Source organism: Xenopus laevis, chromosome 6L, assembly GCF_017654675.1.
Source record: "Xenopus laevis strain J_2021 chromosome 6L, Xenopus_laevis_v10.1, whole genome shotgun sequence".
NCBI classification, from domain to species: Eukaryota; Metazoa; Chordata; class Amphibia; order Anura; family Pipidae; genus Xenopus; species Xenopus laevis.
The window spans coordinates 33,291,473-33,307,512 of record NC_054381.1 but is presented as its reverse complement, the minus strand read 5'-3'; the positions used below and the strand labels follow the sequence as shown (position 1 = coordinate 33,307,512).

The 16,040-nt window shown below is 37.1% G+C and overlaps 1 protein-coding gene across 8 annotated transcripts in view; it reads right to left on the bottom strand.

Annotated features, from left to right (window-relative positions):
- LOC108718845 (cytoplasmic dynein 1 intermediate chain 1) overlaps window positions 1-16,040 on the bottom strand; it is a 234,933-nt gene that overhangs the window by 127,540 nt on the left and 91,353 nt on the right. For 5 of the 8 annotated variants that reach the window (XR_005961759.1, XM_041565902.1, XM_041565904.1 and 2 more), the window contains 4 exons: window positions 11,647-11,739; window positions 10,109-10,271; window positions 5,912-6,011; window positions 4,777-4,902 (listed from right to left, as the gene is read on the bottom strand). Coding sequence is in view for 7 of the 8 variants with exons in the window: in XM_041565902.1 (XP_041421836.1) it covers window positions 4,777-4,902; window positions 5,912-6,011; window positions 10,109-10,271; window positions 11,647-11,739 (482 nt within the window). In the remaining variant the exon portion in view is untranslated. The remainder of the gene's footprint in view (window positions 1-4,776; window positions 4,903-5,911; window positions 6,012-10,108; window positions 10,272-11,646; window positions 11,740-16,040) is intronic. The other 3 variants (XM_041565903.1, XM_041565905.1, XM_041565908.1) reach the window with 1 other exon arrangement.

Below are 16,040 nucleotides of genomic sequence, written 5' to 3'. Positions count from 1 at the left end.
ATGCAGTAACAGCATTATGTAAAGGAATGATATAATTAAAATGGAAACAATGAGCGTTAATTTTTGTTTTTTCATTTCTTTTGGCATTTTCATTTACATGCTGTTTGTTTGCACTGCTGTTTCCACTGAGATGAATTGCCCCTTATTAGCTGCTTATTTGGACCCAGGCATTGCATTCTTGTTACTATTGTAAGTAGAATTAAAGAAAAGCTGTATTTTGTAGAAGAAAGAATATAGCAGACAGGCACAGAGACAGAGAATACCAGTGGTTTTTATGGCTGCACACTGATGTACAAAAAAAAACAATTGTACATATGCATTTTTGCAAATTGGGTTCAAGCTGCTCCACCATTCTCCAGCATCAGAAGGCAAAGTTAGGCATCATTATCAGAAGAGGCAGGACAGATGCATTACGGACAGATTTGGTTGCACAAAAATTGACTTGGGTCTAAAAGCACTGCACGGACTTCTCGGGGCAAATGTACTTATGGTCGAATATCGAGGGTTAATTAACCCTCGATATTCGACTGCCGAATTGAAATCCTTCGACTTTGAATATCGAAGTCGAAGGATTTACCGCAAATAGTTCGATAGAACGATTTTAATCCAGCGATTTTTCTTCGACCTAAAAATTGTTCCAAAGCCTATGGGGACCTTCCCCATAGGTTAACATTGACTTCGGTAGGTTTTAGGTGGCGAACTATGGTGTCAAAGTTTTTTTTAAAGAGACAGTACTTTGACTATCGAATGGTTGAACATTCAAACGATTTTTAGTTCGAATTATTCGATTCGAAGTCGTAGTCGAAGGTCGAAGTAGCCAATTCGATGGTCGAAGTAGCCAAAAAAAACATTCGAAATTCGAAGTTTTTTTTATCCTATTCCTTCACTCGAACTAAGTAAATGGGCCCCCTCGTGTATGTCACACTTTCTTTTCCAAATTGTGTGCAAGTGCACCAGGGGTGTAACTACAGAGGAAGCAAGAGGTATAGGGGCCCCAAGAGGCCCTAATTCATATACAGTTTCAAAAAGTGTTGGTAAAACAAGTCAACCTCGAGACATTTTGTGGCCTTTAACAATAATTTGCTGTGAGGCCCAGTAATATCTAGTTACACCACTGAAGTGCACCTACTGATGCAGGTAAACCCTTGAGCTACCTTTAAGCCAGTTGTTCCTAGGGGTGCAACCTTCTGCTCCTACACAGACTACAGGGTGTGGGCCTGGTGACATAAGGAGCAAATGGATTATGTCAGAAGGTGGGGCGAGTGATGGTCAGGGGGTGTGCCCATGATGTGGTGGTGGGGTTATGGTGTAGCCAATTGGCTCATTGCCATGCCATTCATATTAAAGCCCTGTCCTGATTTCCTAATTTGGAAATACAGACAGGCAGTTTTCACACAACAGCCCTTCCGAAAACCGTCTGTCTGCGCAAAAACCGGACTGTGAGCCAACTTGGGCCTAAGGAATCCGGTGCAGACATCATTATGATGGCAAGTGACATCCTCCCCACAATTATCAGTGCTATTGCACATGATGCCTATTGCTTTGTTAATTTTCTTTCCTATAGTTACAAATACTTTATTATTATTATACTTCATTTTAAAAAACAATTCATTATATAGTGAATAAAGTAACCCTCTTGTAAAATATAAGGATATTATAAGTTGCAGTGGAGTTCCAGGTCATGTAATGTGTTTATACAGGTTCTGGAACTCTTTGCAAAAGGGGGTACTTTATTTATTATAATACACAAGTGTCAGTAAGTTATGTGACACAAATGACATCACTAAGCTCCGCTTATAATCAATGACATCACTAAGCACCATTTATTAGGATATAATTTACATCATATTCATGGCTTTTGTGTAATATAATCTATTATAGACATTGTAAAGTAGCAACAGATTATCATTCCCGGCATACAAACTACAGCAGGCATCACAACTAACAACTGGCTTTTTGGAATACCAGTCTCATTATCTCACCAACAGCTGATGGCTGTCAGGGGATGCTGGGAAATCTGAAGGCTAGGCAGTTGCTATTAGCCCACGCTACCACTGAAAGTGCTTCTGTTATGTTGGAAATGAACCACTGCTTTTCCATGTCGCACAAAAAACACACACAGTAATTGTTAAGCAATGATGAATCTTTGCCAGAGGAAATGCAGGGCCCTTGCATACAGAAATCATTTCACAGCTGAGAATTTTCCAGAATTTTCATATTACCAAAGATGTCAGAATGTCTCACTCAGTGGGAAGCATATAACAGTAATGTCTCTGTGGTTGTGCTTCTGTGCTGGCCAAAAGGTCACCATTCCCACTCATACCTGACCAACATTTTCCATCAAAATATGAGACTTAATTAGACTTGACATACTGTTTTATCCAGTTAGAAATGTTCTTTCATAAGCATGTTGGAATACATTTTTTTTTCCAAAAAGTAAAGAAAATGATTGTACAAGGAAGTGACATTTTTTTGGGGGGGAGTAAAATTGGAGTCAATATCTGAACTTGTTTGGATCAGTGTATATATATAATTGAATGTCTCAGTGGTAGCTATAAAAAATACTCATTTAAAAGATAGTCTAGATCAGGGGTCCCCAATTTTTTAGTTTTACCTATAAGCCACATTCAACTGTAAAAAGAGCTGGGGAGCAACACAAGCATGAAAAAGTTCCTAGAGGTGCCAAATAAGGGCAAAAAAATAATCACCTGCTTTGAGGCCACTGAGAGCAACATCCAAGGCTTTGGTGAGCAATATGCTGTTCATGAGCCACTGGTTGGGGATCACTGGTCTAGATATATACTCCTGGCAGAAGCTCTCTCTGCATAAGAATAAACTCTTGCACCTCTGGTTTGGCACTTCTGTCTTTGGACTACATAGATGATCCCTAGTGTGTGCTCCATATAGTGAGTTGCTAATGCAAATGACTCCATTGTGTCAGTAACTCCATTCTGTTGCCAAGTCAGTTGTCAAGTCAGTCGGTTGCCATATTTAGCTGTAAAAGGAGTTGTGGAGCCACACAAATATTAAAAAGGTTGCAGGGTGTTGGCAAATAAGAGCCACAATTGGCTAATTGATAAGGCCATATTGTATGCTAGTCAGCAGAGTCCTCTGTTTGGCACTAAACTGCTTCAAAATCTTGTCTCCAAGCCAAGAATTTGGAAATAAGCATGTGCTTTGAGAGTAACATAAAGGGGGTTGCACACAAGCCACTGTTTATGAAACTCCACACTAATGGAACCCTGCAGTTACTGGCAGCTGAATGCGGGTGTTAATTCCAGGGCACTGGAATGGGTGCACTCACACTTTCTGCAAGGTGTTAAAGGGTATGTATAGGCACAAGTGAGCCCTTGGCTGTATTGGAAGTGTATACCTTTATATAGAAAGAATTAGCTCTTGTGCAAATACTTCAGTTCTTACCCCAAACAGATAATAGTAGTAGATCTCTTCCTCAGCACTTATTAAATCATCACATTTACCCAAAGGTCTTAAAAGTTTCAGTGGATAAGCAGAACTTCTCCACCAGTTCTGATCTGTGGAACATATAAAGCTTTGGTGTTATTATCCACCCCCGCCCGCCAGCCACAATTTACGCCAAAAGGCCTCTGCAAAAATCGTTTTTCTTTCCATAAAAATATCATACTAAGCCTTTAACAAGTTTTTACATTTTTATGAATACTCTTTGGCCAAGTCTAGCTCAGAACAGCTGAATCTGATGGGCCAGATATTACATTTTCAGTTTAACAGGACATAGCACATTAATGGCACTGTGCAAATCTATTACACAAACTGTGACACTAACGTTCGCTGGGGACAGTGCCAAACAAACCACACATCTGAGTCTCTGTCAATATGAAAAGCTACATTTTTAACAGCCCAGGGAACATACTGTCCACTGTTTTCTGAGGTTTCTAAAATCTGTCATCCAGGCACAGACTGGACTCTGAGCAGCTCATGGCTGTCTTAATGCTTCATGCTGTTTATATCATAGCACTAATGAACATTAAGCATGAGACTGCGGAGGCTAATATTTGCTGTAATAATGATTTTATCCATAACAAGGTTAGTTTCTACTTTCTCCAGCAGATGTAAAAGTGGTTCCAGTAGCTGTATAGTGTAGTACTGTATCTCATGGGCAGCTAATACTACAAGTGTCCAAGCAAGGCCAAGTAGTGGCCTATGTTTAACGTTAGCAAGTACAAATCCATAGCTACTGCCTCTTCTCTACCTGGGAATGCCCCCTGTGAATATGTTGTTACTCCCATCCAATTTAGAAGCAGAAGGAACACAAAACACATTGTCGTTACTTTAGTAACGTTACTTATTCTGGAAAGGAAACTCTTGATCACTCCTAAAAATTCCATTTACATGGAATACTCTTGAGATTGAGCCTTTCCCAATGGGTTTAATAGCACAGAATGGTTCCTCCCCATTGGGGCTCATCATCAGTGAAATTAACTATTTTCCTATCCTATGTAGAGCCTGGGAAATGGATCCACCATCAAACTATTAATATCCAAAGCAAAAGGAATTCTGGGAAGGAAGGCGAAAACTACTAAATGTCCATTTAGACGGAATAATCTAGAGACTGAGCGTCACCCACTGGGTTTTTAATAAAAACACAAGAGGGGTCACATACTGTCCCAACACCTCGGACACAGGTTCTCATTCAAAAATCCCCTGCATCCAGCTTCTTGCTGTCTACAACAAAGTGCAAAAATAGTGCCAAGTAATTGATTATTTAATGTATTCTCCACAGAATCCAAGTTGTCCTACCTGACAATGGAATATATACTCTGGAGTGGTCTTCCTGAATTTCATGTTCCACACTAATGCAACTCCATCGGGCTCATGAGGGGCATCTTCATTATTATTGTAGGAAGCAACCATCAGCTCTGGGTACTGGAGGAGATAATACATAGTTACTTAGTGAGCAACCTGAATTTTCTATTATTTGTAACATATACCCCACTGCCTCAGATATTGCAGTTAAGCTTAAATACCTTTTCCTGGCATTTAATGATACAGCTGTCTGTTAAGTGTTACACAATCTTCTGGAGAAATACTGTTATCAACTAAGGTGACAGAGAAGACAGAGGACAGAGGTAACATAAACATTGTAGGTCTCGAGGACAGACAGACTTGTTATCCAGAAAACTCAGGACCTGGGGTTTTCTGGATAAGGAGTCTTTCCATAATTTGGATCTCCATACTTTAAGTCTACAAAAAAAAATCACTTAAATATTAAATTTACCTAGTAGGATTGTTTTGCCTCCAATAAAGATTAATTATATCTTAGTTGGGGTCAAGTACAAGCTAATGTCTTGTTATTATAGTGAAAAAGGAAATACAATTTTACAAATTTTTTTTTTTTTTTATTAAAATTGAGTCTATGGCCTTCCAATACTTGTGGCTTTATGGATAAAGGATCCCATAATCATAGCTCTAGATAAAAAAAAAAGTTAGGGAAGGAAATAGAATTTTAAAAAATGGCTTTTATTTTATTGATGTTGTGGTCCATGTCGACAAGGGGATATATATAATATACAACATTCGAATTCCAATTTTTCGAATTCCAATTTTTACCACGATTTATGAGCTAACACTGAAAAATTTGAATTATGGTTTCCAAAACTTGAATGTTTGATATTTATTAGGTGCAAATTTCAATAACTGTTAATGTAAAACTTCAGCATCTAAAAGCTTGCAAGTTCATGTAGAAGTCAGTGGGAGTTGTCCTAGGCAAAATTGGAATTTTTTAGGTTTTTCATATTTTTTGCATTTTATTTTTGAGTATTTGTAGACCCATTGGAAATGATGAGTAGAATATGAATTTGATGCATTGGAATTTTTTTTTCATAACTAGGCCTCTAAATGTGGACATCAAAAATAAGTTGGAATAAAGTCTTACCTGAAGAGACCAGTCGAGGCAAGTAACCACACGATGCTTTGACCAATGCTCGTCATAAAATTGCCGATTAAATGAAAGATTGGCTCCAGCCTGAATGTCCCTTTAAATATGAAAACAAATGTATACACTGATGATGACGAATTGTGTTTTGCTATATATATATATATATTTATACATTTTTGTTGGTTGTCACAGTATATTTTCCATTTTAACATAAATTAAATCCTTTTTTATTCTTTTGTTTTATACTATTTGGCTTCCATACTTTGAAAAGGAACTGAACTTCAGCTTTAAAATACTCCTTAGGATGTGTATTCTTTATCTTCATAATAACACCATTTTTTGAAGGATGTTCTTGTTCAAAATTCTTCTCCTGTTAGTGTCAGGGTCTCCTATGACCCACCAGAAAGCCTAACATAAAGGGACAACTCTTACAAACATTAGATGTAAAACACAATTAATTGTATGGGTGTTTTATGGCTCAATGTTGCAAATAATAAGAATTTGACTAGATTTGTCTTGCAAGGTGGGGGTGCTAAAGTTTAGGCCCACCAAGATATTGCCTGGTATCCTGCCAACCATGCCTTCTATTGGCCGCCTTCATAGATTCTTGAAATGTGCTGTGCCTGGAATCATTCGAAGACAGGGCCACCGACTGGGCAGGGGACCCTCCTTGTGATGTCAGAGGCGGGTGGGTGAAACCAAGGGCTAAGGCTGGTTCCATTCCAGGGGTGTGTCCATGTCATCAGGGCTGGGGTTATTACGTGACATTGACAATTGGCTGATTGCACCATTCATTTTATAGATATGTCTAGATTATGTAATATGAAAACCCAGACAGACAGCCCTCCCAAAAACCGTGCTGTCCAGGTAAAAACCAGATGGGTGGCAACCCTATTCACTCCCATGCCTATTGTACTAGTTTTGTCCAACTGACAAACATCTGAGTGATGTTTTCTCCTCGTGCTCTTTGCTGCTTTTTGGTAAAGGGATTGTAAAACTACAGCAATTCTAGAGGAGATAATAAATAAGGTTATTGCTACACTGTTATGTCTTAGGACAGGCTTAAATTGCAGCAAACTTCATACAATGAAAGTCAAAATAAAATAGATTCCTCTCTTTATAGGGAAATGTACAAAATAAAGACAATTTCAACATGCTAGTTCCCTAATATTTACCTGTTTTTTATTCAGGCCCAAAATGTTATACTTACCGGTACACATGATTGAACAGTACAAGCTGTTAGCTGTATGTATTTGTAAACACTTTTGGGCTCATATAGCAAAGGTGTGCAGCCTACAATGAGCAATATAGTGCAATATCAATAGAGATGGGTAGATGGCAATGGCACAGGCTATACTATATATACTGTATACTTATCTGTGCAATTAATTTTGGGGGCTTAACTATTCAGTGGCAAGTTAAAGCTCAAGAGCAGCACTGAGCACTAACACCCCACCAAACCATTAAGCCTTGTACATTAACAAACATTGCCTTAAAATAAATGAAATGCAAATAAATGAAAGGGGGGTAGCGATTTAGAAAAACTATATTTCCATGCTAAAACAAATTGTTATTCCCAGAGCTTTTGAAATCCATAGGTTACCAAATGCCAACATTGCTTAAATCACCCCCATAGCATGAAAATATTTTTTATTGTAGGTGTGAACTGAATGGAGCTTAATCTGTACATAGCATCCATACTATAAATTGTTAAATAGATGTTCACAGTTTTATCTATCACCTAGGTCAGAAATATGCTCCTTCTGGCACCTGTTACATGAAAGGCAATGTTCCCAGGCAATAAAATCTGTCATTATTCTATCACATAGCTAGGATGTCTACTGTAGAATCACAACAATGAATTATCTACAATAACCCTTGCTTTCCAATTACACCAATGGATACTCTGCGATTTAGGAGAAAGCAGGTATCAAGCTCTTCTCAGTGACACTTCCACGAAAATTACCCAACCACTTTACAAAAACCTGCTGGTAAAATGTGATTTTCGTCTCTTTTTTTAACTCATTTATAGTTGCAATGCTTTTCTTTCAAAGGATGAGTTGCAAAGACAAGTATTTGAATTGTGTTATTATTGTTTAGATAGTGCCTTTATTTACTAGCTATCCTGCTATTGCTGGCATGTTTTTTTTTGTTGTTAATGTGACAGGTGGTACAAGAATTTATGTTTAAGATATGAGTTGAGTTAAAAATATGTACATGACTAAATGGAACTTTGAGGTTGATGACAGACGTGGTGGCTCATCCATCAGTGTTCTTCTATCAGAGGAGAAAGGTTGATAACCGCCAATACTGCTCCTGCCATCTGTTCTACTTGCATTTGCCCGTTACTGTATATGAGCAATAGGATTTTACTACCAGAAACTAGGCTAATTGTGATGCTCAAGTTTAGTTATTCAGTCTTTCATATCAGCAACTGCTTTGCAACAATGATGGGTACCCTACCAACAACATCAAAAGCATAAACACAAATGTGAAATAATTCAGAGCTGCAAAAATAAAGACAAAATTTGAGTTGTCTTTTAAAACTTGTCTGTTTAAGAAATTGTAATTTTTAAGTTTTGGTCCAATGAAAAATGCATAAAACACAAAATCTAATATCTTGAAACCCAAAATAGAATAATCCCATTAAACGTTTCTCATGTACGTTTCCCACCTCTCACATCTTTTTTTTCTATATTGCATTGTAGGTTTCAGATTCATGTTTGTAATGGCATTGTATTCAAACTCAATTGAAGATTTAAATGCTTAAGAAAGTGAATTACAATGTTCAGTGGACAAAAAAAAGACGTAAAATGAGCTGAGTCATAAAATGTAAACATGTAAAAAGCATTTATACCATTCTGTTTGTATTGGGCTGAAAACAAATCAGTAACACATGAATCGGATTACGTTCATAGAGACCACATGTAATTGTAAATCTGGTATTTTGATACAAATAGAAGGTCAGGTTCAGGGTGAGAGAAACAACAAGATAACTCAAGATGACTCTCAGTCTAGTGAGATGGATTTTCATACCCTCCAACTCTGTATGGTTGGATTGTTGCCCTCCAACTGCCTGAAATGGAAGCCTTCTTCGCACAGATTATATATGGAGGAAAGAATGTTATAGTACATTATTACACAAAGAGGATTTACCAGACAGCAGTGGAACATGAGTTGGTCTGCCTCCCTCTTCTTTTGAACCTCCACAGCTTTCTCTGTACTTTATAGAATTGATGGCATATCTCTGATAACTAAAGTATTTGTCTTGCTTCTTTTGGACTTCACCAGATGACATGAAATGGCCAGGAAACAGAAATTGAGGCCCTAATATCGATTTATGGGTCTATAACGTGAGTTCAAGTATCATATTAATACTCATTATTATGAGTATGAATAGATATTATTATCATATTAATACACATTATTTTAAGAACAAAACCTTAATTATTTAATTGATTTTAATAGATTGTTGTGTAGGGCCCCACTTATTACCTCCCCTATAAAGATTTCATAAACACAGCAAAATTACAAAATGCAATGATATCTATCCTCCTAATGAATAAATGTAACCAAACTTTAGACTCTAAATCGAATAAAGTCAAATGTGTACATAGTACATTTTATATTTTTTAACTCTTACAAAGTACAATAAACTCTTGAAAACTATAATTTATTAGCTAACTGTGAAATTTCCGGATACCGAACTGTGGCTAGCTTTATTTTGATAAATATGTCTCCATGAAGCACAATGTTAGGTGTTCAAGCATCCCACCCAAATTTGTAGGGTAGCATGTTGGGGAACTCAGAGACCTGTATTTTGCAAGCAGGTTTTTGGATGTATCTTTTTAGGTGTCTGGAGACATTGTATGGCAGACTAGAAATACATTATTGGGATTACATGTGTGTCCCGGTTAGCCACATAGATTTTGTGACATCTTATATCAATAACCCCATTTTATGCACAGTGCCCAGTCTAGTAGATTATGAATTTTAGAATTATTTTGTTTTTATTATAGCACCCTTTTGACCAAATCAGTCTTTGCGTTCTCCTTTCAATCCACTATAATAGATTCAGAATCCATGAATTATATACAGTATCTTTTATGCAAAGTCTGTAACTAATACAATGAACACTTATACCTTTTCAGCAGTAAAACATTTTCTAAACAAAAAACAGTTTATGAGACTGACCCCTCTTTATCCTCCAGGTCTCTTCCACTGTAATCAAAGAATATATTTGAGTCCTCTGCCAGCGCCCGCTCAATCACACGAATGGTACGGTCAAAAAAGATCAGGAATTCTTCTGAATGGGTAACTTGTTGTTTCTCCTCCTCCGTCAGTTCTCTGGGAGGTACTTGAAAAGGAAAACAAATGAAGTGTTAAATACAGTATACCATAGTAATGGAGGGCAAACACAAGAAAATCCATCATCTGCCTGGGTGCTGAGTGGTAATCCAGCAAGCACATCCAAAGCAATAACTCAGGACTTGCTTAAAAAATGGGAAAAAAAGACCCTTTTACTGTGCAAAATCAACGCTTTGGTCATATATTCAGACCTTTATCAAGGTGCGTAGACAAATACAAAAGATCCTCTGCATTCAACCCATTATCAATATCTTAAGCACATTGAAACATTTTGTGCCTTCAGCCACTAAAAATGCCTTACCCTTTAAACAAAACAAGAATTGTTTGTCCATATATTGCAATATATTTAAGCTGGCCAACTACGTCAAAGTCATCCCATATCTGGCCAGTCCTATGCTCAATTTTCATCTGATTCATTAAGAATTCTATTGCTTCATTATACATTTTACAAAGGGACTACATTTTACCTGCAACTTACTGGCTGCTTTGAATGTAAAACTCCCAAACAAACTTGGTTGCCATTTTATTGGCCAACAGTGAGATCACCTGACTATAGCTGAAAGGGTGGGAGCATTATATGGACAAACAATCCATGTTTTGTTTAAAGGGTACGGCATTTTTAGTAGCTTAAGGCACAAAATGTTTCAATGTCTTTAATATATTGATAATGGGTTGAGTGCAGAGGACTCTTGTATTTGTCTATGTGAATTGTGTGGTCACAACCTCATTGCACCCCGCTTAATGTTTTTAAAAATTAGTGGTGAGCACAACTTTCCCTTTATCAAGATGCCTCATAGTGTACAAACCAATTACCAATGCCAATTACATCAGCATAACGTCACCACCCCTACTATGCCAAGCTCTTTAATCACATATACCTGGTATGTTTGTACATCCAGTGCACCTTTTTGTTTTTACCCACAGCTCTTACTGTGCCGTGCCACTTTGTGGGACATGTTTGGCTACAATTAACACATGTGCACAGACACAAGAAACTTAATTGCACAGAAAATGACTTTTTAATTAGGGATCTTTTAGCTGGGTATGATATGCCTCCTGAATCTTTGTAGTAAAATCTTCAAAGTCAGTGAAATTTATACAAAGCAGGGGTGGCCTATCTGAGATAAGTTTAATAAAGTATTCACACATCTGGGCCTGGTTATTCCTTGAATTATCCTCACTGAATTAGGGCAGTGTAATCCTTTGACACGGGCACATCTTAACTTGATCAGGATAAATGCATTTTCACAGAATTGCTGGCTCTTGCACAATAATGTACAGAATGTTCCCTCCATTCATTTATCATATTTCTTTCAATGGAACTATAAGATTTCAGGAGTGGAAGTTACATTGGCTACGGATACCTTCTTTGGAGTCTTGCTTCTCCTCTTGATTTTCATATTCAGAATCACGTTCTGTTTTAAGATCCACCATTTCCTCATCCTCTTCTTCCACTGCTTTGCACAAAATAAGAGTTAATGACAAAAAATGAGATTTCTTATGTGACATATAGCAAGTCACCATAAAACAATTAAACATTTTGCAGTTTTCCTTATAGAAATGCACTTTAACATCTCAAAACTATAGTATAGGGAGAACAGTGATGAAAATGTTGCACTGAAGTCCAGTTTTCTTTGCAGCAGTTGGACTTCCATTAATATAATAAGGTTTCCCACAATGCCATAGTTAGGTTGCATTTGTTTATATCTATCAGGTCTGAGTATGAGCATTTAACCTTCAAATATAAAGCAACAGATTTAAGGTTGAAATAAGTCCATCAAGCTGCATTACTTTCAGAATTCTCTACAAGCCATGGATATAGAATAAAGAATACAAAGTAGAAAAGGATTTAAGGTTGAATTATTCGATCAAGCTGCAATACTTTCAGAACTCTCTACAAACCATGGATATAGAATAAAGAATACAAAGTAGAAAAGGATTTAAGGTTGGAATAAGTCGATCAAGCTGCAATACTTTCAGAACTCTCTACAAGCCATGGATATAGAATAAAGAATACAAAGTAGAAAAGGGGTTTGGCCACACCAGACTCACCCCCTGTGGGTTCAAATTAGTGCAGCTCCATTTTGATGAACTGGGTGCTCAGCCACCAGCGTTCCGTTTCAGGAGAAACTCCCTTAATCATAGGCTCTATGATTAAGGGAGTTGCTCCCGAAACGCGTCAGGTGATGTTGTTCTGTGACCTGTTGCAATAAACCACCTTCTTTTTAACCGGAGTGCCGCCTTTCTATCCTTTTGCATAGAATAAAGAATGACAAGACCCAAAGGGCAGTTACAGAAAGAGGCTGGGAATTTTCTGCTGCCGTACATAATGCTTTGTCCAGTTGAGTTTTTTTATAGCTCAGGAGATAAAATGCAGTTGGTGTGGGTTGCTAAGCAATTCACATTATTCCATTATCAGAAAAGAGCTCCATTTCTGTAAAGGGTCAGTTCCATTCCTAAATTACAACCCACAGTACTTTGCTGTCATGAATATTACAATCTAGAATAATTAACACATCACTAGAAAATATGCCGTCATGAACAATGGATCTGGAGTATCTTTTCACTATATAAAATTGCATTTCTTTAAACGAAAGGAGAACATGCTACAAAGAACATAATCTTTCTTTGTAACCAATTGGAGCCAGGTAGCTCACTTACATTATATGCATTGCTTTATTTCTTTTCCCCTACCTTGAAAGCTCAATATAACTTACATGAAGCAATGCAGCTACCAAAGTTTGTGCTTCTCTACCCCCTTTGAATATTGGATGACAATACCCACTCACAATATTGGAAAACACATATTTATAGATTACCATGTTTTCCTAATGCCACAAAACATTTAGAACATGGAAGCAGGTTATGGTTTGTTATTTATGGCTTTGGCCAAACAACAGAGACGACTCTGCATTGCTCCTTTTATTTTTCCGTTATGCATTCTGCAGAGGAGGGAAAACTCATGCTCATTTAATAACACAGATCAAAACTGCCTCATTCCAGTAGGCAATAACAGCCAATCAGCAATTAGCTTTGATAGGTCTGCTGCAGGTAGGATGCTGAATTTAAATATCTGATTGGTTGCTATGGATTAGATGTTAGTACATGAGTACCACTAGTTGTTCTCATAGCTTGTACAGGAAGGTAGTATACACCTAAACAGGGTTCATATATAATGGGATGCAAAGCACAATTTTGGACACAAGCCACCACAATGGAGGATTTCCAATTATTGCAATGAAGTTGTGGCCACTGCCCATTTTATAATTGGCATTGGGTCTTTTCTGGTGCTTTGCACTTATATGACGCTTGTGTGTGATTCTTTGGCTGGGTGCCCTAGGCAACCTGGCCTGCCACCTTGTCCCCCACCCCACAAACCTTCCCCCCCAGCGTTGTGCCCTAGGCACATGCCTCTTCTGCCTACCCCTAATTCTGGCCCTGGTGCCTATCCATGCTGTCTGCAGTGAGAACCCTGGTATTACAGTATATTCAGGGTAGCAGTAGTTCCAGGGTTTTCCTGCATCAATAGGAATACACCAGAGCAGACTGGGGAAAAGGTGCAAAGAAAGTGTTTGGACACAATTCTGGAATCCTCTATGAGAAGATTTCTATTGTCTCCAGAATGCCAATTTGAGAAAGGGTGGTACCTTTTGTGTCCTGTGTGCTTCTTAAGTGGGTTATTTATTAATGTCTGAATGCCAAAAACAAAAAAAAAATTGTTTTTTTTTTTACTATAACATCCAAATTTTTAGTGAAAAATATTTTTTTGCGATTTATTATACCCCGAGGATGGAAAAAAGTCATAACCTGAAAATCCAGCATCTCAGACCTGCCGATATATCCTGATCTGCGCTGGGTTTCGTGCAATAATCTAAAGATTTTGTGGTTTTCTGACAAAAATCCGAAAAAATCTGAGTTTTTGGGCTGAAAATCAAAAAAAATTCGTATGATCCGAATTTTTCACTATTTTATGGGGTTTTTTCCCGCACAGTAACATTTTTGGGAAAATCTATTGATAAATAAGGGAAAATAACCTGTGCGGATTTGGTCGGAGTATATTTCAGAAATAAATAAGATAAATTCAGATTTTGATAAATAACCCCTAAGAATTAAGCAGCACCCGCATCCTCTAGACAAGCTTCGTCTGTATGTCTGTATTTGATTTAAACATAAACGTTGTGCTTCTATAACTGCTCACATCTGCACAGATAAGCAATTGCACCATTGGCTATAATTTTAGATTTACCTATGCCAAGACAAGCAGGATTGCAGCATCCAGTCCTTTAGATATAAATGGAAATATACAGAGATAGTTTCTTTTATGTTCACAGGAATAAGAGATATTTTGACTTCAAACAGACTGAGAAAATGTTTACTGTTCAAGCACTGAAATCTGAGTCTATTAAACTGTCTCTCTAAGTGCAATGAATTGGCTTCTTGATCCAATGGATGGGAAATGTGCTGCCACTTCAGATACTGAATGTCAGTGGATTGCAGAGGTATCTTCCTGGAACTGAGGGCACATTATAATAGGAGGCTGGCAGTGTGCATTTTCATCAAATACTTGTAACCATAGCAATAGTAAGGGAATGTAGTGAAATCATGCTCTTGATTAAAAGATATAAATAAAAAACTGTAAGTGGAAAAAAATCACACTAAACTGGACCATGTACCATATCCAAAAATGTACTGAGCATCATACCCAAAAATGTAGTATGTACCATATCCAAAAATGTATTGTGTGCATATCCAAAAATGTACTGTGCATCATATCCATAAATGTAGTATGTACCATATCCAAAAATGTATTGTGTGCATATCCAAAAATGTAGTATGTACCATATCCAAAAATGTATTGTGTGCATATGCAAAAATGTACTGTGCATCATATCCAAAAATATAGTATGTACCATATCCAAAAATGTACTGTGCATCATATCCAAAAATGTAGTATGTACCATATCCAAAAATGTACTGTGCATCATATCCAAAAATGTAGTATGCACCATATGCCAAAATGTATTGTGCATCATATCCAAAAATGTACCATGCACTTTTTTCAAAATATATCAAGCATCATATCCAAAAATGTACCCTGCCTTATATCCAAAAATGTGCAATGCACCATATATATCTAAAATGTATCATGCATCATATCCAAACATGTAACGGGCATCATATCCAAACATGTGCCATGTTCCATATACAAAAATCTACCCTGCATCAAATAAAAAAATGTACCGTGAATCATATCCAAAAATGTAACATGCTCCATATTCAAAAATATAGTGTGCATCATATCCAAAAATTTACCATACTCCATATTAAAAGATGTTCCGTGTATCATATCCAAAAATATATTCTGCCATATAATTGCATTTATGTGTCCTTCTCATTTTCCCTTGTTACTGGATAGTAAGTGTAATATTTTTTTTGTCAGCAGTAGGAAAAAGCTTTATTGACTCATCTTTTCTTCAATTACATGAGATGGGTAAACACACAGATTTGTTATTTGAAGTGAAGAGAAATCACTGCTTTTGTGAAAAATGCCTGGTAAACTGTAGTATGATTGTGGCAGAAAGCTGATCTAACAATTGTTATGTTATTGTGTTTCCCAGCTGATAGTGGGTAAATATAACCCTAGCCAATTACATCTGGCATCCCTGTACTCCTTCTATCTCATGCCACACTACACTACAGAAAAGACCAACTGGAAGGAACAGAGCAAAGTTTCATTTTATGTATACCCTGGATATAT